The 25,792-nt window shown below is 43.5% G+C and overlaps 1 protein-coding gene across 1 annotated transcript in view; it reads right to left on the reverse strand.

Annotated features, from left to right (window-relative positions):
* Positions 1-14,804, reverse strand: part of cpne7 (copine VII) — a 202,783-nt gene extending 187,979 nt beyond the window's left edge. The window contains exons 1-2 of the mRNA XM_085991647.1: positions 14,341-14,804; positions 4,703-5,226 (exon numbers count right to left, since the gene is read on the reverse strand). Coding sequence (XP_085847773.1) covers positions 4,703-4,876 — 174 coding nt within the window. The 5' untranslated portion in view covers positions 4,877-5,226; positions 14,341-14,804. The remainder of the gene's footprint in view (positions 1-4,702; positions 5,227-14,340) is intronic.
* Between the last annotated feature and the right edge of the window lie 10,988 nt (positions 14,805-25,792).

Raw genomic sequence — 25,792 nt, forward strand, 5'->3', positions numbered from 1 at the left:
TCTGTAATGGCCACCACTCACCTCAGTAACGGCAGTTTGAAGGATTAGGCCCCGCCCACAAATGCCAGGCTTTTTTGTAAAACTGGTTATGAGACTGATGGGCTGGTCACTCTCCTCTCCCCTCCCTCCCTCTCTCCTCTCCCTCCCTGCTCCTCTCCTCTCCCTCCCCCTCTCCTCTCCCTCCCTCCCCCCTCTCCTCTCCCTCCCCTCTCCCTCCCTGCCCTCTCCTCTCCTCTCCCTCCCCTCTCCTCTCCCTCCCTGCTCCTCTCCCTCCCCCTCTCCTCTCCTCTCCCTCCCCCTCTCCTCTCCCTCCCTCCCCCTCTCCTCTCCCTCCCCCTCTCCTCTCCCTCCCTGCTCCTCTCCTCTCCCTCCCCCTCTCCTCTCCCTCCCTGCTCCTCTCCTCTCCCTCCCCCTCTCCTCTCCCTCCCTCCCCCTCTCCTCTCCCTCCCCCTCTCCTCTCCCTCCCTGCTCCTCTCCTCTCCCTCCCCCTCCTCTCCCTCCCTCCCCCTCTCCCTCCCCCTCACCTCTCTCTCTCCCTCCCCCTCTCCTCTCCCTCCCCCTCCTCTCCCTCCCTCCCTCCCCTCCTCTCCTCCCTCTCTCCCTCCCCCTCTCCTCTCCCTCCTGCTCCTCTCCTCTCCCCTCCCCCTCTCCTCTCCCTCCCTCCCCCTCTCCTCTCCCCTCTCCCTCCCCCTCACCTCTCCCTCCCCTCTCCCTCCCCCTCACCTCTCCCTCCCCTCTCTCTCTCCCTCCCCCTCTCCTCTCCCTCCCCCTCCTCTCCCTCCCTCCCTCCCCCTCCTCTCCCTCCCTCCCTCCCCTCTCCTCTCCCTCCCCCTCCTCTCCCTCCCTCCCCCTCTCCTCTCCCTCCCCCTCCTCTCCTCTCCTCTCCCTCCCTCTCCTCTCCCTCTCCCTCCCTCCCCCTCTCCTCTCCCTCCCTCCCTCCCTCTCTCTCCCTCCTTTCCTTTCTCTCCCTCCCTCCCCTCTCCCTCCCTACCGCCTCAGGCCCAGCGGACTCACCTCGGTACCAGAACGGAGCCAGTCCGACAACGGGAGGCTGGGTGCCCAGCACTCCGAAGCGAGCCCGGGGTTCCTGACTGTTAATGCAGCGGGCCTTTGGACCCGGTTGGCCGGGCGGCAGACGAACGTCTTTCGCTGCGGACTCCCGTGTCCGATTGCGGTCGGGGACGGCTCGTTGGAAAGCCCCGGTTTTGCCGGTCCCACACTCATGGCAAGAGAGAGAGGGGGAAGGAGAGAGAGAGAGAGAGTGAAGGAGAGAGAGAGAGAGGGAAGAAGAGAGGAAAGAGAGAGTGACATTTTTTGAACTTCAGGCCCAGCCAGTCTGTAATGACCGCCACTAACCTGAATAACGGCAGTTTGAAGGTTTAGGCCCCGCCCACAAACACCATGAAATGCCCCCGTGATGCAGCGCGCGGATTGGTCAACCATCACGTCACTCAACGCTAATGAGCGGTAGGATTGGTCAACACCTGAATAACGGCAGTTTGAAGGATTAGGCCCCGCCCACAAATGCCATGAACCGCCCCCCGTGACGCAGCGCGCGGATTGGTCAACCTTCATGTCACTCAATGCTAATGAGCGGATTTCCCCCGTATGATTGGCCAACCGCTAATGAGCGGAATTTTGAACTTTTTTTGTCTACTGTCCAAACAATTTTTGTCTGACCAAAAAGTAAATATGCCTAGGACACCCTCCTAATCATAACCTTTCTTTTGATATAACATATGTGTAGGTACGCTCTGTAACTTTTGAGTGATGCCCGGACAGACAGACAGACAGACAGACACCACTATTCTTTTATTTATATACTAGCTGAAGTGCCCGGCGGTGCCGATGGTCTTTTGAGGGTATGTTGTTGTTGGAAGAGAGAGAGCGCGCGACTGGGGGGGAAGAGAGAGAGAGCGAGCGAGCGACTGGGGGGAAGAGTGAGAGCGACTGGGGGGAAGAGAGAGAGCGACTGGGGGGAAGAGGGGGGGAAGGGAAGGGGAGGGGGAAGAGGGGGGGAAGGGGAGGGGAGGGGGAGGAGAGGGGGGGAGGAGGGGGAGGGGTGAGGGGAGCGGGGGGGAGGGGAGGGGGAAGGGAGGGGAGAGGGGAGGGGGGAAGGAGGAGGGGAGGGGAGGGGGGGTGGAGTCCCCGAGCCCCGCCCCCGATCTCCCGAGGCCCGCCCCCCGATCTCCCGAGCGCCGATCTCCCGAGGCCCGATCTCCCGGGCCCCGCCCCCCCCGATCTCCCGAGGCTCACCCCCCCCCGCCCCCCCCCAATCTCCGGAGGCCCGATCTCCCGAGCCCCGCCCCCCGCCCGAGCCGGCTTCAAGAGCAGAGAGAGAGCCGCCGCCGCACAACCTACCGCGTGAGACCCGGCCGGACTCAAGTCGCGCGCGCTGACTCCTGCCCCACCCGCCTTTACTAACATGGCGGTGGTGGCGACGCTCGGCTCAGGCCCGCCCCCTCCAGCCTTCACAAAGATGGTGGCGATCGCGAGCCGCTTGTTCAGCACGACGGGAGGTGCCTAGCTCAGGCGTGGCTGGGCAACAGAGGCCCAGGCTTACAGGCCTGGAAAAACGGTTAAAGGTAGGAAAGTTCTAGATGTTACAGAAAAGATTTACAAATTAATTAACTTTTTTTTAAAACAATTTGTGTTTTAAAAGCAACTTTTTTTTTGCTGGAAATGTAGATTTGAAAAGAAACACGCAGAAAGCGGGAAAAAGAAATGAAAAGTTTGGAATCAAGATGGCGGCGACTCACCTCGGTTCAGAATGATAAGGCTCGCCCACACATGCACCGATTGGTGGACCGTCAGGTCACCGAAGCATAGGATCGGTCAATTGTCCCATCACTCGACTGTAGGAGGGCCCGCCCGCACGCGCCAGGAACCCGCCCCCCGCTACGCAGCGATTGGTCAACCGTCGGGTCGCTCGACCGTACGATTGGTCGACCTCGACGTCACTCGATGCTAATGAGCGGATAATGAGCGGAATGTTGAAAGTTTTTTGGATACCGCGGGCGCAATTTTTGTCTGGCCGAAACGTAAATATGCTTATGACGGTTCTGGAATCGTAAGCTTTCTTTCGATGTAACACACGTGTAGGTACGCTCTATAACTTTCGAGTTTATTCAATAAAGACAGACAGACGGAATGACAGACAGATCGACCGCTTTATATATATAGATATAGATAAAGAAAAGAAATAAATTCCATTAATATAGTGCCTTTCACAACCTCAGGATGTCCTGAAGTGCTTCACAGCCAATCAAGTACTTCTGAAGTTTAGTCAATGTTGTAATATTGCCTTAGCTTGAAAAAGATTGCTTTTTGACCTATCATTTTTGCACTACTCCTAAACTAACTTTTTCTTATTATTCTCTGCTGACATGTTCTTAGTTAATGTTTCCCCTAGGCACCATTAAGAGCCATAGTTACCCTGTGAAACTGATTAGGAAGCATTTTTTTTCTTTTTAACCAAGTCGCTGACATATTCTCAGGTAAACAGCAATAAAATTCAGCAGGAATTCATTTAGTAAGAATGAGATGGACCCAATCGACATATACATAGATTATCTACGTAGTGCTTAATGGTAGCCAGGGGACACACTCCATAATGATTCCCCTGCCTGATGTCAGATCAGTGCATTTAACTTGTGTCTGCTGGAATTAAACGTCAGACAGCCATAACTTCACTGAGGTGCCTTGAAAAGAGGATTATTCTGGTAGATGAAAGTGTTTTATTTTTCACTAATGTTGTGGAACTTATTAGGGGATAAGTTAGAATGAAAACACTTTCTTATAGTTGTTTTCTCCTGTAATAGGAATTGCTCTAATCAGGAATTGAATTGTGTGCTGTTCCATCTGATCTGACATTGCATAGTTGGGGTAAATTGTTCTTAAGCCACCCTGTTAAGACATGTAACCTGTGAGATATGGTATAGTGCAGTATTTTTTTCAAAATCAAAGCAACCTACATTAGATAGTTGACAGTTACACACTTGATATGTAGGAGAAAGTCTCTAAAATCACTTTACATAATTAAGAATGGTAAAGTACAGGATTACAATTTCTTCTACATCAAATGTCACCAGCTTCAGTGTGTTGTGGGGAAATGCTAAGTATAGAAATAATAGAATAATTGAAGTTACAGCACATAAGGAGGCCACTCAATCCATCATCCCTATACAGGTGCTAGCTGATCAATGGAGCTGTCTACTCTAATCCCATTTTCCTGACCTTTTCCCCCCCATATCCTTTTATATTCTCCTGTGGAATCATACAAAAGTAGAGGGAAGGCAACAAATTCAGGCAAAGTGTGTTTCCGATATTGAGGGAGAGGATGTTGGATGGTGGGTCAACCAGCACCAGTCTCGTATACCTTGTGGTGCTCAGTCACATACAGGCATTGAAAGAAGAACGAAGGAACTTGTAATCATACAGTGCTTTTACATCCTCAGGATGTACTGATGTGTTTCATAGCCAATTAATTGGTAAGGTCTACCTGCCATCTTAACTGGGAATGTTATATCAGATCTCCGTGCACATCTATCTTTATCCAGTTGTTTTAAAGGAAACAGGCTGCACAATCCACCTTGCTTGAATCAGTTGTGCTGACTTTTCATATAAACACACATGCACAAACACAACCAGAAGAATTGATATTGCCTTTTTAGTCAGGTAATATCTATTGACTGTCACCTACCTCCACCCAATGTCCCTGAGACTGCATCATAAGTACCACAGATGGGTCAGATTTATTGAGAGTATCTCTGTCCAGCAAAGCTTTGCAGGAAACACGTAGCTCCACCTTGGATACACAGGGAGTTGTAACAACACCCAGTGGACTTGGAGACACCCTGCCTGTGAGCTCATTCATCTCTGCACCAAGACCTGACTGGGAACTCAGCAGCAAGGAAATGTTACTGGGAGGACCTTAACAAGGGACTGGAGGAGCTCTTCACCAAGACACTAACACTAGAAAACCAGCACTGTGGATTTGTATTGGACGGTTGCACCAGGGCAACAGCTATAAAGCTGCTTGATGGTATGAAGGTGATAGAGATTATTTCAGTGGAATCAGTCTCTGTCCTTTCTAGGATCCTCCAATCCAGGCTTTGCTAATACTTTGATTCTTCCATCTTCAGTGTCCAAGAATAAACTAAAGTAACTTGGGGCAGTAAGCAATCCTTTTAGACAATGCTGCACCAAAGCCGATATCAAAAGCACCTGAAAATAAATCAAGCAAAAGTTTGTTGTAATAAAGCTCACATTCCATAGAGTTTTGAAGTTTTTTTCAAGTTGTTTGATTGAGTTTAACAGTAACAAGCACTGTAAATGAACTGTAGTTTCCTGAATAAAGTCCATTTGTTCAGTGATTTTTTTTTTACATAATCTATTCAGTCCTTTTGTTAGATTTCATCATATTTAAGCATCTAATTTGTTTTAGCTGGAAAAACTAAAATAAGCAAAGGAAATAAATAAGAGAAATAATGAAAAAGGAAGATAACACTGACATTAAAGTTAAAAAACTAGGAGAAAGACAAATGATCCCCTTTAAGCAAATGTCTTCCCTGTGTCATTCGGAAACATAGTTGACTGTATTTAGATAAATATATGTTTGATGGTTCTGTCGTGAGATTAATACTATATACACTCATTGCTTTCATCAGGCCACTTCCTGCATTCATTTTCATTATATAGAATTCCAACACATAAAATGACCTCCCACTTGCTTTGGTTGTATAGAATTCCAAGCACAAATCATCTCCCATTCATTCCTGTTATCTATATTTACAATGTACCAAATCTTATTCATTGTCATTATCTATTTTTCTTCAAATATTAAAGCTTTGTGTCCCTTGCTCTTCAGATGGCACACTGCAAATGTTACACCACAACCATCAGACATCACAATGTGCTACAAATACAAAACAAAAAACAATCATTTCCTCTTGGTTTTTCTGACCCAGGGGAGGACCCAGAGATTTAAAATCACCTACCAATCTACAGAAAAGTGGCTGCAAGATATGCTTCAGAAAAATTAGTCTATAATTAACCACAAGATGTCCCTATTGACTGCAATAAGATTGTGTAGCCTTAAAAGGACACAAATCCACCTTAATAACAGAATAATATTGTGCATTGCATGGTATAATGCTCCTATCCCTATTAAAATATAACCTCTGATTGACTGTGAGCAATGCCAGGGGAGATTCACTGGTAAGCATAAAATAGTGAACAAAAAAGGCTATTCAGTCTTTCAAGCTAATTCCTGTCACAGTCTATAAACAAATTTGTCTTATAATGCACTCTACCCCATTTAATCTCCTGATGGGAGTGATAAACCAGAGGTAAAACTTCAAAGAAGATTGTACGGTTCATCCCTGACCTCTGAAGGCAATCAAACAAAGCTCCAGGATATAAACCTACATGATTAAACATTAATTGGCTACATGCCACTAATGACAGTTCCATGGTCCCAATGATCATCTAGTTCTATATTGATCCAGCTTTTTTATATTAAAAAGTCAACTGCCCTAACATTAATTACTTTTGTTAGTATCAGTCCATATATCCACTACTTGGTGAAAACAGTGTTTGCTAACCTTTAATCTTGTTTCAAACTTGTTAATTTTGTACTTGTCCTCTATTGTTGTGACTGCAATCTAAGCTAAATATACTACATTTAACATGTTTTCACCATTTTAAAGATCATATCCCCTCACAATCTTTTTGAGTCACTCTGCATAACTAAGTTCTAAGTCCATATATCCACTACTTGGTGAAAACAGTGTTTGCTAACCTTTAATCTTGTTTCAAACTTGATCATCATTTTTGTTCTTCTCTGAACCTAAACCAATCCATCAATGTAATTTTGATGGTTTGATGACAAGAACTGCACACGTTATTCTACGTATGATCTGATCAATGACTTACACAAAGTTAAAGTTAGTGTTCCTACTTTTGATCAATTGCCGTGAGATGCATTCATGTACATGATAAATGTTGCTGACAAAGTCTCATATTAACTAAATTCTTTCAGTGAGTGATCAATAATCATACACAAATCATTTTCCATATTAGCTAACAGATATGCCATTAATTGTGTGCATATGGCTCACAATTCCTCCCTACCCCTGCACATTATTACACTAACAGCAAGCAATTAAGAAAGCAAATGGTCTGTTGGCCTTTATTACAAGAGGATTTGAGTATAAGAGTAAAGACATCTTAATGCAATTATATACGGCCCTGGTGAGACCACACCTGGAGTATTGTGTACAGTTTTGGTCTCCTTACCTAAGGAAGGATATACTTGCCATAGAGGGAATGCAATGAAGGTTCACCAGACTGATTCCTGGGATGGGGGGATTGTCCTATGAGGAGAGATTGAGTATACTAGGCCTATATTCTCTAGAGTTTAGAAGAATGAGAGGTGATCTCATTGAAACATACAAAGTTCTTGACAGGATAGACGCAAGGGGGATGTTTCACCTGGCTGGGGAGTCTAGAACCAGGGGTCACAGTCTCAGAATAAGGGCTTGGCCATTTAGGACTGAGATGAGGAGAAATTTCTTCACTCAGAGGGTGGTGAATCTTTGGAATTCTCTACCCCAGAGAGCTGTGGAGGCTCAGTCGTTGAGTATATTCAAGACAGAGATCGATAGATTTTTGGATATTAAGGGAATCAAGGGATATGGGGATAGTGCAGGAAAGTGGAGATGAGGTAGAAGATCAGCCATGATCTTATTGAATGGCGGAGCAGGCTCGATGGGCCGAATGGCCTACTCCTGCTCCTAGTTCTTATGTTCTTAATACAAATTAAAGTCCATCTGCCATTCCTTAATTTTAGGTCTTGATAGGCCCATCCAATTTTCTTATTATTGAACAACTGACTGGCTTGCTGGGCTATTTCAGAGGGTAGTAAAAGTCAATAACATAGTGTTTGTCTGGAGTCACCTGTAGGCCAGGCCAGGTAGGCCATTTGTTTTTATAAAAATCCAGAAGCTTTCATGGTTATCTTTTCAGATTACCAGATTTAATGATTTGCCCCGGTGGGATTTGAACTTGTGACGGCTGGGTAGCTCGGTCAGTACTATAACCACTAGGCTACCCTACGGGGTGGGGAGCTCTGGCCAATATTCCTGCCAATGCCAATGAAACAGATAAACTGGATATTTCTGTCACTTGCTTCTTGTGGGACTTTGCTGAGTGCAAATTGAATGTAATGCATTGGCTGTGACGTGCTTCGTGATGTCCTGAGGATGTGTAAGGTGGTATGTTAATTCTATAATAGACTTTCTCGCAACACAAGAGAGCTTTGTCTTTGAAACTTAAATTTTTAATTGTTATTAGGAAAACTTATGAATAAGTGCATTAATTAATATAATTTACAAATACATTAAGATTCATTAGAAAATAAGCTTTACCATTTAATTCTGCAATTTTGAGTACTCTATGGAACTTGGTGGATAGTAATTATATTGTGGGCATAAATTTATTGGCAAATTATGCTAATTAGATCTTTTTTTCTTTGTTAGCTTAGTTAAGAAATAGACTTCATTATAATACAAAATGGTAGTTCCTATTACTCCAAAATTTTAGTGTATTTTCTTTATGCTCTTTGGATGGCTTATTTATGCTTTATACTAATAACTTAAGAAAGGTGGGAGAGATAAACCAGGAAAGTCTAACATCTGTTGTGGGGTAGTTACTAGACTCTGTTATTAGGGACATAGTGACTGAGCACTTGGGCAAAGATGAGCTGAGCAGAGAGAGCCAGCATGGATTTGTAAAGGGTAAGTCATGCCTAACTAACCTAGTTGAATTTGCTGAGGAGGTCACTAATGTGGTAGCTAACGGAGTGTCTATAGATGTTATTTATATAGACTTCAACAAGGCATTCGATATGGTTCCACACAAGAGACTGTTCGGAAACATGGAAGTGCATGGAACTGGAGACAAGCGATCAGGCTGAATATAGAAAGTTCAGAGGGGAAGAGAAAAATAATATAAGAGGGGCAAAGATAGAGTATGATTTGCAGCTAACATAAAAGGAAACTCAAAAATCTTCTATATGTGTATAAATTTTAAAAAAGGTAGTAAGAGGAGGGGTGGGGCCAATTAGGACCAAAAAGGAGAGCTATGCATGGAGGCAGAGGGCATGGCTGAGGTTAAAAATGAGCACTTTGCATCTGTCTTTACCAAGGTAGAAGATGCTGCCAAAGTCACAGTGAAAGTGGAGATAGTGGCGATACTGGATGAGATAAAAACTGATAGAGGAGGTACTAGTATGGCTGTCTGTACTTAAAGTTGATAAGTCACCAGGACCGGGTGGGATGCATCCTAGGATGCTGAGGGAGGTTAAGGCGGAAATCTTCCAATCCTCCTAGGATACGGGGCTGGTGTCCGAGGACTTGAGAATTGCAAATGTTACACACTTGTTCAAAAAAGGGTGTAAGGATAAACCCAGCAACTACAGGACAGTCACTTTAACCTCAGTAGTGGGGAAGCTTTAATAAACAATAATCAGGGACAAAGTTAACAGTCATTTGGATTAATTAGGAAACCCAGCATGGATTTGTTAAAGGCAAATTCATGTTTAACTAATTTGATCGAGTTATTTGATGAGGTAACAGAGAGGGTTGATGAGGGCAATGCGGTTGACGTGGTGTATATAGATTTCCAAAAGGCATTTGATAAAGTACCACATAATAGGCTTGCCAGCAAAGTTGAAGCCCATGGAATAAAAGGGACAGTGGCAGCATTGATACGAAATTGGCTAAGTGACAGGGAACAGAGAGTAGTGGTGAACGGTTGTTTATCGGACTGGAGGAAGGTACACAGTAGTGTTCCCCAGGGCTTGGTACTAGGACCACTGCTTTTCTTGATATATATTAATGACTTGGACTTGGTGTACAGGGCACAATTTCAAAATTTGCAGAGCCCACAAAACTTGGAAGTATAGTGAACAGTGAGGAGGATAGTGATAGACTTCAAGAGGACACAGACAGGCTGGTGAAATGGGCGGACACCTGGCAGATGAAATTTAACGCAGAAAAGTGCAAAGTGATACATTTTAGTAGGAAGAACGAGGAGAGGCAATATAAACTAAAGGGTACAATTCTAAAGAGGGTGCAAGAACAGAGAGACCTGGGGGTATATGTGCACAAATCGTTTAAGGTGGCAGGGCAGATTGAGAAAGTGGTTAATAAAGCATACGGGATACTGGGCTTCTTAAATAGAGGCATAGGGCAGGATTTTCATTGGGCCGTGGAGGCAGGATTGGAGGCTTGTGGGGGGTTAAAATCCTGAAATCGGGGGGCATGAACCCATCCCACCCCCAACCTGCCTCCATGCCAGTTTCAAAGGAGGTGGGTACCCGACCTGCACTGGGACCCGCCTCCCCGAGGCGGGAAGGGGATTAGTGCCAATTAACTGCCTGTTAACAGGTAGTTAACAGGCAGTTTTTAGCCTAATCCCTATTTTCATTGTTGAAATGTGGGATTCCTGATGGCTCCAATCCACGCCAAGTTAGCAAGGCGGGCCGTCAGGATGAAGGGCTTGGAGGGGTCGAGATGTCCGGTGTTCAGATGAGTGGTGGGTGCATGAGTGCAGAGGTAAGTGTGTTTGGTGTGTGTAAAGTGTTTAAAGAAGTTGTACTTACATTTACATACCTTTACAGCCTTCCTTCCTTCAGGTCTCGGGAGTCCCTCATCTCACCGGCACAGAAAGCAGAATGGCCGCGATCTGTCAAAAGTTCTAGCATTCAGCTTTCTGTTCTGGGGAGATCTCTAATTCATCCTGACAGGAAGGAATTTACTTGGAGTACAGATTGTCAGTGTTTGACAGCTTCAAACAGCTGTCAAACGCTGATATTTCATCTGTCAAAAGGTCTTGACAGATGAAATATCAATCTGTGATGTCACCTGTTGCCGGGTGGCCCTTAATTGGCCTGCTGAGCCCGCTGGGTGGGCTCAACAAGGTCAATTAAGTCAAAATCGCGTGGGTTGGCTAGAACTCGATGGAGGCGGGACTACAACCCCAAAAGTTGTAGTCCCGCCTCCTACCCGACTCCTCAATGAAAATCCAGTCCATAGAGTACGAAAGCAAGGAATTTATGATGAACTTTTATAAAACACTGGTTCGGCCTCAACTGGAGTATTGTGTCCAATTCTGGGCACCGCACTTTAGGAAGGATGTGAAGGCCTTAGAGAGGGTGCAGAAAAGATTTACGAGAATGATTCCAGGGATGAGGGACTTCAGTTATGTGGCTAGACTAGAGAAGCTGGGGTTGTTCTCCTTAGAGCAGCTAAGATTGAGAGGAGATTTGATAGAGGTGTTCAAAATCATGAGGGGTCTGGACAGAGTAGATAGAGAGAAACTGTTCCCATTGGCAGAAGGGTCGAGAACCAGAGGACACAGATTTAAGGTGATTGGCAAAAGAACCAAAGGTGACTTGAGGAAAAACTTTTTTACGCAGCGAGTGGTTAGGATCGGGAATGCACTGCCTGAGAGGGAGGTGGAGGCAGATTCAGTCGTGGCTTTCAAAAGGGAATTGGATAAGTACCTGCTACGGGGAAAGGGCGGGGGAGTGGAACTAGCTGAAGTGCTCTTGCAGAGAGCCGGCACGGGCTCGATGGGCTGAATGGCCTCCTGTACTGTAACCATTCTATGATTCTATTTTGACATGGGTAGAGAATTGGTTAGGAGACAGAGTAGGGAAATGGGTATGTGTATTTTTCCAGCCATAGTTCACATCTTTTTGAAGTACAAAATTATTCTAAAATTAGTTGGTTTGAACAGACTGGGCCAGGCAAAACCACACTTTATTACATTAACTAAAGCAGGCCATGTATGATGTAGGACAGCTGAATCTATATTGCATTTCAGCACAGAGTTCCTCAGGTCTTTACTAAATAATAAAATTACATTTTCTGCTTATCCTCTCTACATCAGGCACATTTATATTTCATCAAATATTATATAAATAAAAGGTTTGCATTCTGCTATTTTTCATACTTTACATTGTTAGCATATGGCTGATATAACATCACAATTCTCTATCACAAATGACTAAATCCCATGTGATTTTACTTATTTTGTGAGACTGTATTAGCAAAGTAATGTCACTGAAATAATCCTGCCAAAAACAAAATAGCAGCAAGCTCGTGAGAATAGAAATATGGTTACTGGTCAGGAAGCTTAGGTGGAGTAACCTTAAGCCATCACTGAGGAAACCTTGGATCATTGTTAAGTAAGCTATGAAAGTCTTCAACATTGAGTGCTTTGGGTGCTCAATAAAGGAAGCCTTGAGCTTTGATCAGAGAACCATTATGCATCAAATGGGAGAAACTTTCCATATTAATTCAGGGAATTTTGATCAGCTACTGGGAGATAGCGTGATCATTGAGCTCCTGTTCCAACAAACCTGGAGAATTGTGGCAGGGATAAACCTGAACCGCTGATACAGGAATCTGGAAAAGTCTTCAGCCAGAATGAAAGGAGAGGATGTCCTTCATAGTATCTGTCAGAGTACAAAACTTGATTTTCTCTAAAGATTGTTGTTAGGTAAGGGGGATGGTATTAATTGCCGTGGTGAAAGATTTGAATCTCATTGTATTGTATTAAAGATAGCAGTGAAAATCTTAGCATTTTGAGTGTATGTTAGATAAAAGCTGTGAAAATCAGGAACGGTTTCCAACATATTTAGTTTAATTTTTTTGTGTTGCCCAGTTCTGAATGGTGGAATCATACCATGATAGGTGCATAAAAGCCAATTCATGGAATAATGTTGGTCAACTTATTGCCCTTTATATGCTGTATAAATATTCAATCAGAATTATTGATGCCACATACTTCACTTTCATTCACAGCAATGCTGCTGAGGTTGGTAAAGTAATTTGAATGTTTCAGTAGTCAGCAAAGGACCTTTGTAATTTAATTGGTTGTGTCCTGAAAGTTGTTGGGAACAACACTGCTCCCAAAAGACTTTCCTTTGGTATAAACTTGTATGTTGTGTCTTCAAAACTCAAAGTGGGCCACATATCATTTCCAGACAGCAGTCATTTCTAGCTGCCTTTAGCTATAACCAAATCCTCATAAACATTCCCTCTAATGTCTTTTTTCATGACTGTCTTTTAAACGATTTTCTTTAGAATTTGTTTCATTGTTTTATGTCTAGGTCCCACCTACTGCTGATGCACAACACAAACTTATACAGATATTACTTGTGCAAAAGCCTTATGATAGGTAATCTCGAGAAATGTGATTTAACATGGCTGGTGTAGAAGTTAGTTAATCTTCTTCATATGGATTATCTGCCTTTAGAAGAAATTAAAGTATCCAGTGGGTGCATGCCGCTTAATGACCGAATAAATATATATAGGTTCCTGTATGCATGAGTTGGGAACATCTTATCAGCCATATGCTAACAATGTAAAGTATGAAGTATAGCAGAATGATAACCTTCATTTTATGGTATATAAGAAATATAAATGTGCCCGATGTAGAGAGGATGAGCAGAAAATGTCAAATTAATTACTTGACAAAGACCTGAGGTACTCTGCGCTGAAACGCAATAGATTCCGCTGCCCTGTAAATCTGACATTACCGTACTACCGCAATTTTAATTTCCAGCTCCCAAAATTATTTCTAATCCAGACAAGGCATTAGATTACAAGAAAATTGTTTTTTAAAATCTCGATTTCTTTGTCTCAACTCCGATCCATTGCATTCGGATTAAAACCTAACAATCTGTGCCCAATTCAAAGAGTTTCTTAAAGGAACAGCCCCGCTTCCCGACCCCGAGTCACATCCGTACTTGCAAATAGCCCGCAGATCTGGCACACGACCCGGGGCGCTTTCTTACCAATGAATAAGTTAAAAAATGCAAACATAACACTAAGCACACTGATAAACAACAATAAACAATATGCCACTGACACTGTAAGGTGGTTTTTAAAAAAAAAAGCTTTAACACGCAGCGAAAAATTGCTTCTATATGCTAAATAGTTCATTTTAAAACATTGAAAATTAAATGACAGCGCTAAAGTTGGCCAGCTGATTAAACGAGTTGACCTGGATGCAGTGATAGAAACTAAATTGACGGCGAATTAATTCATAAAAGCGACTTGATTTGCTTGCGGTCTGGTTACTGAAATTAACCCAGACTTCAAATCGCCCCGATTGCCGGAAATGTAACTCAATTAATTTTATCTTTCCACGAGTTATTCGGTTTCCTCCCTATGTATTCGTTACGGCACCCCTCCATTTAATACTTCAAACTACCGACTAGAACAATTTATCATTGTAAAAAGCACAGTTACGACCAAAAAGTACCTGGCGAGCGAGCCCCGAATTCCGTCTTTTCTCTCAGGTTCGCCCGAGTGAGAGGCAGAGTGAGACACTGTGGTGGAAAGAGCGAGGGGGAGCTCCAGCACTCAGGTACCACTCCCGCTCAAGCTCCCAGAGACAGCAGCAGCTGGTAATAACAGCAGTGCAACTACCAGTCCCTCAGGACTAACCTATTTCTCATGCGTCGGGTATAGATGGTTATGCCTTACTTTCCCGTTTGTCTTATAAAACCCACTCCCTTTTAACTCTTGGACCGCTGCAGTAGTATTTTATATCAAGTCCAAAATATAATGGAAGACTATAATTCCCCAAGTAGACTATGTCTTGTATGCCGTATGCTGTGATGTTCTGAAATCGGTTCTTGAGGTGAGGAACACTATTCCAGGAAAGAGGGGAGGGGGAGCGCATGAATTTGTTTTTTCAGGAACATGAATAATCAATGAAATCCTCAAAGTGGTAGGACAACAACGCAGCTCCCATGAAATTGTGTTATTTTATCTTAATTATATTCCAATTGGCCTATTCTGTAAATCTGATGCCGGGTAGTGGTTGAAATGGAATATACTTTGAGAGGCACTGTTGCAAATTGTGCCAGAACTTACTGTAAAAATAACGTTACGGCTATTGGCGCTCGCTGTATTTTATGCGCATATCAGACAGCAACTTCGGGCGACACAGATGCGCAGTTAAATGCTGTCCATGATGCGCTACTTCTCCGTAAGCTGCGCAAAAAAGGCATCTCGCTGCCTGGCTCCCCATTCAGATGTATTGACTGGCGTGAAGTTCCTGTACTTACCTCATAGATAACGACTATACTCACCACAGAAAGTTAGGGCTTGTCCATTTCAGTCTAAGTACTCTTTTTAATGGCCTGATATGTCTTAGTTACTGCCAAACAACCTCCCTGACACTGAAAATTAACTTTTACAAGTGTGAAATCTCAATCCTTCAGATTTTAATTATTGTTGGAAATTTTAAAAAAATTACATGGTTTTATTTTTACTTTTTCTTTCTGTCTCTTTTATCTCTCTCTCTTAATCTAATCTTTCTTTTCCTCTCTATTTTATTTTCTGCATCCGTTAAATCCCAAACTTTTGGGCTGTCAAGTTCTGACTTGACAGATCATCCATTTCGATTGTATTATCCTCATGGCTGGCGCAGGGTGGGTTAATTGCCCACTAACTGCCCAGCAATTATACAGGAAAATTTTACAGCTGGTGCTAACAGGTGCAGGAGCTTGTTTGCACAGCATAAGGGGACCGGGGATATGGGTGAAGCATCAAAACATCAGCTTGAGTGCTCGAAAAGGGATCTGTGTTTATTTTACCATGTGCTTTGCTGAAATGGCATGTTTTACAGCACATCAGGGCAATGAAGTTCAGTGAATGGGTTTGACTGCATGTCAGGGTCAACTTCCTTCGAACTGCAAGATTTAAGTTAAATTAAGTAGGGCTGTTGTTTCAGTGCACCTAATTGAAGATTGAAAAAAAAAAACACTGCATTTCCATATTGTGGGTGATGAGGTGCTGAGCTTAACCAGGGATAAATAGACCATGTTCACTTGATTATTATGGACTACCACTGTTATCCCATGAGTCAGATAATTGGTGTAATGTGTGAATTTAAAATTTAATTGATGTTGGGCATCATAGATTTCTGTTTCCTGATTGGTGTACCGCCCCACGTGATCCCAGGTATGCTTACGCACACGATGTGCCCCTGGGATGCATGGGCCACTACACTGCACACAACTCTGCAACTAAACAATGCAAGCTTTCAAAGGGGAGCTTGCTGCTGACCACAATTTCAGGGCCACTGTCTCTATATGTATTCCACTAGCAGAAGCAACAAAGTCATCTTGCCGGTTTTCCTGAAACAGGTCCTGGCTAATTTGCTGTGCTCCCACCCTGTGTGTTGCCGGATTTGGTTTTGAAAATATGGTCACCCTATTCTACGGCTTCTTTGACTTTATTTCTGCATTAAAGAAAATCTTCTTCGAAAAAGTGCCATGGGATCTTTTACATCCACCTGAGAGGGCAGATGGTTTACCATCTCATCCAAAAGACAGCACCTCCGACAGTGCAACACTCCCTCAGTACTGCACTGGAGTGTCAGCCTAGATTTTTGTGCTCAGTCTCTGGAGTGGGACTTCTGACTCAGAGGCAAGGGTGCTTCTAACTGAGCTACGTCTGACATAGAAACATAGAAACATAGAAGATAGGAGCAGGAGTAGGCCATTCGGCCCTTCGAGCCTGCTCCGCCATTCAATGAGATCATGGCTGATCATCCAAATTCAGTACCCTGTCCCTGCCTTCTCCCCATATCCCTTGATCCCTTTAGCCTTAAGAAATATATCCAACTCTTTTTTGAATATATTTAATGAACTGGCCTCCACCGCCCTCTGTGGCAGAGAATTCCACAGGTTCACCACTCTCTGGGTGAAGAAATTCCTCCTCATTTCAGTCCTAAATGGCTTACCCCTTATCCTTAGACTATGACCCCTGGTTCTGGACTCCCCGGCCATCAGAAACATCCTTCCTGCATCTAGTCTGTCCAGACCTGACAGAATTTTATAGGTTTCGATGAGATCCCCTCTCAATCTTCTAAACTCCAGTGAGTATAAGCCCAATCAACACAATCTCTCCTCATACGTCATTCCTGCCATCCCAGGTATCAGCCTGGTGAATCTTCCCTGCACTCCCTCCATGGCAAGAACGTCCTTCCTCAGGTAAGGTGGCCAAAACTGCACACAATACTCAAGGTGCGGTCTCACCAAGGCCCTGTACAACTGTAGCAAGACATCCTTGTTCCTGTACTCGAACCCTCTTGCTACGAAGGCCAACATACCATTTGCCGCCTTAACCGCCTGCTGCACCTGCATGCTTACCTTCAGCGACTGGTGCACAAGGACACCCAGGTCTCTTTGCACTTCCCCTTCTCCCAATCTATTGCCATTCAAATAATAATCTGCCTTCCTGTTTTTGCCACCAAAGTGGATAACCTCACATTTATCCACATTATAGTGCATTTGCCATGTTTCTGCCCAATCACCCAACCTGTCCAAATCGTACTGGAGTTTCCCGACATCCTCCTCGCAGCTTACCCTCCCGCCCAGCTTTGTGTCATCTGCAAATTTGGAGATATTACATCCAATTCCCTCGTCCAGATCATTAATATATATTGTGAACAGCTGGGGTCCTAGGACCGATCCTTGCGGTACCCCACTAGTCACTGCCTGCCACTCGGAAAACGACCCGTTTATTCCAACTCTTTGCTTTCTGTCCGCCAACCAGTTCTCTATCCAAGTCAATACCTTGCCCCCAATCCCATGTGCCTTAATTTTGCACGCTAATCTCTTGTGTGGGACCTTATTGAAAGCCTTCTGAAAGTCCAAATACACCACATCCACTGGTTCTCCCTTATCTATTTTACCAGTTACATCCTCAAAAAATTCCAGTAGATTAGTCAAGCATGATTTACCTTTTGTAAATACATGTTGACTTCGTCCGATCCTGTCACTGCTTTCCAAGTGCTCTGCTATTACATCTTTTACAATAGACTCTAGCATTTTCCCCACTACCGATGTCAGGCTTACCGGTCCATAATTCCCCGCTTTTTCTCTACCACCTTTTTTGAATAGTGGGGTAACATTAGCTACCCTCCAATCCATGGGTACCGTTCCAGAGTCTATCGAGTTCTGGAAGATGATCAGTAATGCATCTACTATCTCTAGGGCCACTTCCTTAAGTACCCTGGGATGTAGACCATCAGGCCCTGGGGATTTATCGGCCTTCAGTCCCATCAATTTTCCGAACACCATTTTCCTACAAATACTGATTTCTTTCAGTTCCTCACTTTCATCAGACCCTATGTTCCCCGGCATCTCTGGGAGGTTATTTGTGTCCTCCTTTGTGAAGACAGAACCAAAGTATGCATTTAGTTGGTCTGCCATTTCCTTGTTTCCCATTATAAATTCCCCTGATTCTGACTGTAAGGGACCTACGCTTGACTTCACTAATCTTTTTCTCTTCACATATCTATAAAAGCTTTTACAGTCAGTTTTTATGTTCCCTGTTAGCTTACTCTCATATTCTATTTTCCCTTTCTTAATTAATCCCTTTGTCCTCCTTTGTTGACTCCTAAACTGCTTCCAATCCTCAGGATTATTGCTTTTTCTAGCCAATTTATATGTCCTCTCCTTGGATCTTATGCTATCCCTAATTTCCCTTGTTAGCCACGGTTGAGTAACCTTTTTTGTTTTATTTTTACGCCAAACTGGGATGAACAAATTCTGTAGCTCATCCATTCGGTCTTTGAATGTTTGCCATTGCCTATCCACCGTCAACCCTTTGAGCGCCATTCCCCACTCAATCCTACCCAACTCGCTCCTCAGACCATCGTAGTTTCCTTTATTTAAATTGAGGACCCTTGTCTCTGAGTCAACTACTTCATTCTCCATCTTAATGAAGAATTCGATCATATTATGATCGCTCCGACCCAAGGGGCCTCGTACAACAAGATTGCTAATTAATCCTTTCTCGTTGCATAATACCCAGTCTAAGATGGCCTGATCTCTGGTTGGTTCCTCGACATATTGGTCCAGGAAACCATCCCGTAAACACTCCAGGAATTCCTCCTCCACAGTATTGTTACTAATTTGGTTGGCCCAATCTATATGTAGATTAAAGTCACCCATGATGACTGCTGTGCCCTTATTGCACGCTTCTTTAATTTCCCTTTTAATGCCATCCCCAACCTCCACCTTACTGTTTGGAGGTCTATATACCACTCCCACTAATGTTTTTTTCCCCTTAGTATTTCTCAATTCTACCCATACAGATTCCACATCATCAGAGCTAATATCCTTCATTACAATTGTATTAATCCCTTCTTTAACCAGTAATGCTACCCCACCTCCCTTTCCTTTTTGCCTATCTTTCCTGAATATTGAATACCCCTGGATGTTGAGTTCCCAGTCTTGGCCATCCTTGAGCCACGTTTCTGTAATCCCAACCAAATCATATTTGTTTACCTCTATTTGCGCAGCCAATTCATCCACCTTATTACAAATGCTCCTCGCATTAAGACACAAAGCCTTCAGGCTTGTTTTTTTAACGCTCTTAGACCTATTAGAATTATTATTTACTGTGGCCACGTTTGATTTAAACCGTTGATTTCTCTGACTGCCACTTTTGTTTTTCTCCTTCCTATCTTTTGCTTTTATCCCTGTTTTCCTTTCCTCTGTCTCCCTGCTCAGGTTCCTAACCCCCTGCCATTTTAGTTTAAACCCCCCCGAACAGTGCTAGCAAACCTCCCCACAAGGATATTTGTCCCGCTCTGGTTCAGGTGCAACCCGTCCGACTTGTACAAGTCCCACCTTTCCCAGAAGCAGGCCCAGTGATCCAGGAAACTAAAACCCTCCCTCCTGCACCAACTCTTTAGCCACGCATTCATCTGCTCTATCCTCCTATTCCTATACTCACTGGCACGTGGCACCGGGAGTAATCCAGAGATTACAACCTTTGAGGTCCTGCTCTTGAATCTGCTACCTAGCTCCCTAAATTCTTGTTGCAGGACCTCATCCCTCTTCCTACCTATGTCGTTGGTCCCAATGTGAACCACGACCTCTGCCTGTTCACCCTCCCCCCTGTAGCTGCTGAAACATGTGGCCTATTCTGTAAATATATAGCTAAAGAAGCACTTAGCACCATGCCAAAATCTGAAGTTGGAATAACCACTCCCCCCCAATCCCACCCCTCCCTTGCTGAAAAGGTTTGAGACATGTATGTGATACAGCAAAGCTTAAGGTACTTATGGAACAGTGTTTTTTAGGATCTTGGAAATTTTAACACAATATCTGCCAGTGCTAGCTCCACATCAGACCTATCTATTCAAATCCAATTTTCCTGCTCTTTTCTCAAAAGATCTGCTGTAAATTAATTCATTTTGCTATTTTCACAAGCTGGCTCTTGAAATAATTATCATGTGAGAATGGAATAAGGTATAGGACAGTTATTAACCACCATACTAATATTTTAATGAGTATTATGGCCTGGTATAATACTTAGAATGGATCTTATCAGTTTTGTAAGCACATGAATGCAGCAATGATATGATCATTGAAACAATTGCATTATTATTATGGCACCGAATGTGACTGCTGCTATATTTTAAACTTCTCAATAATTACCCTGACAAACATCAAAACATGAAACCACATTGAATAATGTTGCACTTTGGTAGAAATAACATCTATTGTAATGTAAACTTATCCTAGTGGTAAACATGGTGGAGAGACTGTTCTTGGCTATTCCAGGAACTAAACCTTCCTCCAAAGAAGCATTCAACCCAATAATCTCAGCTAGTTTTAGACCCAGCTTCCAGAAGTGTTCTAACACAGAATGCCATGGTGGTCTAATGACTGCATCATTTCCACTTATTGAATTGGTAGACCATTCCCACTGTTGACTGGTCACACCCATGAATAACATCATAGCAACAGATGTCTTTGCTGTGCTTCATGACTGACCTTCGTTAAAAAAAATGGCTTAACTAAAAGAGATAAACTAACTTTTCACTTGGCTAGATCCCTTAAATTATTTTAAATTCTAATTTCCTTTTTTCTGCACAATTACTGGACTAAGACCGTGTTTTTGGAAGATTCAGAAAGTTAATTAAAACAACTCTACTTCCAGACATACAGCAATTCACTGGAAACACATTGCCTGACATATGTCGGAATAAGAACTGTCGTATTTTCACCAAGCAAGACTGAATATCTGAGCTGTCAAACAAGATTGCCCAGTTCAATCATCAATTCCATATGTAATCCCACAAACCTTAAGAGCTTGACTCGTATTACTGCAACTCCAGTGTAATAATCAGTTATTTTAGCATCTGTCTAACTAATCCTATTTCCATGGTGGTCTAATGACTGCATCATTTTCACTTATTGAATTGGTAGACCGTTCCCACTGTTGACTGTTCACATCCATGAATAACATCGTAGCAACAGATGTCTTTGCTGTGCTTCATGACTGACCTTCCTTGAAAAAAATGGCTTAACTAAAAGAGACAAACGAACTTTTCACTTGGCTAGTAAGGTAAACAGATCTGTCCAATCTCTAACCTTTTACTTCTTCTTTATCTTATCCTGACTGTAAGGCAGAACACGCAGAAGATTCAAATTTAAAACGGTTTCATTACTTTATTCAACCAAACAGTATACTATACTGCAGAAAGCGATTCTGGCTCAAAACTATTATTTAATTAATTTATCACAGATACAGCTGCTCAATGCTTCTGAGAATGCAGTTCTTAATACAAATATACAATCTCCTTAAGTTTCAGTATTCTGTGAAAATCAACGTTTATGTTTTTGACGGAAACAATACAAGTCATGATGGCTTCTGTCAAACTAAATTTCATAAAAATGTGCAATGGGATCTTCAATTTAAAAATCTGTCACTAACAGCTTCCTGTTGCAAGGATTTTAGTTACTGTCCATCATACAGGAAAATGTTACCTTTAATGGCTCCATTATTAGTCCTTCATCTATTAACAATCTTGACTTCTTTGATCCCCACTTATCTCTTCCATTACTAAAGCTGCTTCCAAGAAATTCGGTTTCTTATTTCATGCCAAACACTTCTCTCCAAAACAACTATTAACTCTATAAAACCCATCAATGTTCAAGACTTCAGTACTATTTCCATATCTGGAGTTCTTTCTCTAACACATCTTTTGGACTTTATGTATAGGATACAAGTCAAAGTTTATTGTCTGGTAGATTACCCCTCTTTCCCTCGAACCTTCAACCTCTTTCTCTTTCACAGGCTTTTTGTTTCTCTTTAATTTATCGGTGCTCCTATGATCAGTGCTCTTATGAACTTCAACTATTGTTCTTTCTAAACTTGAAAAATGCCATCATAACCTCAAAATGTGATCAAGATTCATCACAAAGTCTCCTACTCTATCTCATTCTTTGAGGGGCGATTTTCACTGGATACTTTAGGCGCTAAAGAGCCTCCAAGATGGCCAAGAGGTGGTCTTGAGCTGCAATGTCCGTGTTTAGCACAAGGAGCCATCTTGGTAAAGGAGTTGAAATGCGTGCCACTTAAATTGTCTGCTGGAGCTCATTAACGAGGCTGCACGGTATTTTGGTGGCTAGTGCTTGAACTAACAGCTTCTCCTAACAGCGACCAGCTGAATAAGAGTAAACACGTCATTGCTAAGGATTTCGAGCACTACTTAAAAGCATACTCAGCTTTCATGTTCACTTGCTGCTGGAGGTTTGAAGAGGGCTTTTGAAACACATCGGGAGACTTTCTGGGGCAGTTAGCCAAGACTTCACCAACACTCTATCAGCATTTATTCCGGAAATTCTCTGAGGGCTTCACCTAAAAAGAGAGTGCTGGGCTACTCCACCTTATTGGACACCTTATTGGAGTCACCAGGAGAAAGGGAGTGCTTGGTCATCAGCATCTTGCTAGGGGTCCCCTTGGTCTGCAGGAGGAATGGGAGGAGGACATGAAGCCAAGCAGAGCAGCACCAGCTGCTGCAGGAGAGAGGGACAGGAGGGCGAGGTGGATTCCTTCCCCCCTGCAGACACAGGACATCCCTCCTTCTCTGGGCCTCCTCCACCAGGACCTCCAGTGCTGCCCTGTGCACCGAACCTGTGCACCCTCACCCTCGATCGCTGAGCCATCCTGAAATGTGCTGCCATGTGTCAGCCAGCACACTCCACACATTCAGTGGAAGTGGGTGTGTTTCCTACATTACTACAGTGACTACACTTCAAAAGTACTTCATTGGCTGTATAGCGCTTTGGGACGTCCTGAGGTTGTGAAAGGCGCAATATAAATGCAAGTCTTTCTTTCTATATAGACTGCTCCACAAAAATTGCTTCTAATCAGCACTTGAGTGCTAAACCTGCAGGTGTCTGTTTTAGCCTCCGGGCAAGTTCAAATTATGTTAATCAGCAATTAGGTCCAAAATTGCATGCTAAAACCAGACTTTCAAACAGGCGTGTCTTATCAGTGCAGCACCCACTTAGCACCTGTTTCCATCCTTCCACCAAAACAACCCTGAAACTCTTACTGTTCCACAGTCTTCCATTCCTTCTAGAATGTGTCTACATAACATCAGCCACCACATTTCAAAGAAAAAGCTCATTGTATGTGAAGTACTTTGAGACATTTCTGGGATGTGTAATAAGACACTGTATAAATAAGTTTGTTAAGGGAAACACCTTTGACCACAAGGCCATAAAGCAGTGGTGAGCGCGTAACGTCCTCGAGACCCTATGGAAAAAGGAGATGGTGGATCCTGTCGGATGGTTCCCCGAGCAGACTGTCGAAGTCATTTGGCAGAATGCCTCATCACCAGAACTTACAAACAAGCACCAAGACGTAGCTTGGCTGGTGGTGAGAAGGGCCCTCCCCATCAGATCTTTCATGCACTCCCGGCGTCTCTGCTCCACCGCACGCTGTCCGCGAGGAGGCTGCGCTTGGGATGAGACCGTCATCCATCTCCTTCTGGAATGTGTCTGTGCAAAGAAGGTCTGGAAAGAAATGCAGTGGTCTTTGCCGAGGTTCATCCCGAGCAGCTCCGTAATACAGGTCTTTGTACTCTACGGACTGTTCCCAGGGTCGCACACCGAGACCAACATCAACTGCTGCTGGAGGATCATCAACTCGGTGAAAGACGTCCTTTGGTCTGCCCGAAACTTGCTGGTCTTCCAGAGTAAGAAGTTGTCCATGACCGAGTGTTGCAGACTGGCACATTCCAAGGTCCAGGAGTACATGCTGAGGGACGCACTAAAGGTTGGTCCGTCACCGCAAAGGCACAATGGAGAAGGGCCACAGTTTAAGACCCTCCCGCCACTGTACACCGAGGGGCTGAAACCAGTATAAAAAACATAGAAATATAGAAACATAGAAGATAGGAGCAGGAGTAGGCCATTCGGCCCTTTGAGCCTGCTCCGCCATTCAATTAGATCATGGCTGATCATCCAAATTCAGTACCCTGTCCCTGCCTTCTCCCCATATTCCTTGATCCCTTTAGCCTCAAGAAATATATCCAACTCTTTCTTGAATATATTTAATGAACTGGCCTCCATCACCCTCTGTGGCAGAGAATTCCACAGGTTCACCACTCTCTGGGTGAAGAAATTCCTCCTCACTTCAGTCCTAAATGGCTTACCCCTTATCCTTAGACTATGACCCCTGGTTCTGGACTCCCCAGCCATCAGAAACATCCTTCCTGCATCTAGTCTGTCCAGACCTGAAAGAATTTTATAAGTTTCGATGAGATCCCATCTCAATCTTCTAAACTCCAGTGAGTATAAGCCCAATCGACACAATCTCTCCTCATACGTCATTCCTGCCATCCCAGGTATCAGCCTGGTGAATCTTCGCTGCACTCCCTCCATGGCAAGAACGTCCTTCCTCAGGTAAGGTGGCCAAAACTGCACACAATACTCAAGGTGCGGTCTCACCAAGGCCCTGTACAACTGTAGCAAGACATCCTTGTTCCTGTACTCGAACCCTCTTGCTACGAAGGCCAACATACCATTTGCCTTCTTAACCGCCTGCTGCACCTGCATGCTTACCTTCAGCGACTGGTGCACAAGAACACCCAGGTCTCTTTGCACTTCCCCTTCTCCCAATCTATTGCCATTCAAATAATAATCTGCCTTCCTGTTTTTGCCACCAAAGTGGATAACCTCACATTTATCCACATTATAGTGCATTTGCCATGTTTCTGCCCAATCACCCAACCTGTCCCCTCGGGTCGTATGATGCAGAAGTGTGTTACTTGTAAATGCACTTGCAATCTGTTGATGTAAATAGAGTACCATGTACTGCATTCATCCGTATCATGCCATATGTAATATGATTGGTGGATTGTAGTGTAATGTATTTTGACAAGTATTGGAATGTATCTTGACCCGTCAAGCTGTATGACTTATATAAAATGTGTAATGAAAATGCATTGTAACATGTCTATGTAAATTGAGTGTCATGTATCGCAGTTAATTTGTATTGTACCAGATGTGAACTGTATTTTCATGTATTTGAACAAAAATTTTAATGAATAAAGTATATTTTTGAAACAAAAAATAAGACACTGTATAAATGTTAATCTTTCTCTCTTCCTTCTTTTCAGGCTTTTAAACCCCAAGTCTGACTTCTCTAATCATTATTTCCTAACTTACCCTGTCTTCTTTTTTACTCTTTTCGACCTTTGGCTTTGAATCTTCACCTTGGTTTCTCAAATAGAAAATATCTTCCCATTATTATATCACAACATTTGTGCAATGTGACATGATTGGATTATGTCTTTTATCAATGAAAATAGGATGTGTTGTAAGATTAGCTCCTGTCTTCCACTTCAGGAATATGGCACCACATATGTTCAGTGAGACAATTTGTCA

The sequence above is a fragment of the Somniosus microcephalus genome, chromosome 6 (assembly GCF_052327205.1).
Source record: "Somniosus microcephalus isolate GS21.2 chromosome 6, FLI_Smic_1.0, whole genome shotgun sequence".
Taxonomy (NCBI): domain Eukaryota; kingdom Metazoa; phylum Chordata; class Chondrichthyes; order Squaliformes; family Somniosidae; genus Somniosus; species Somniosus microcephalus.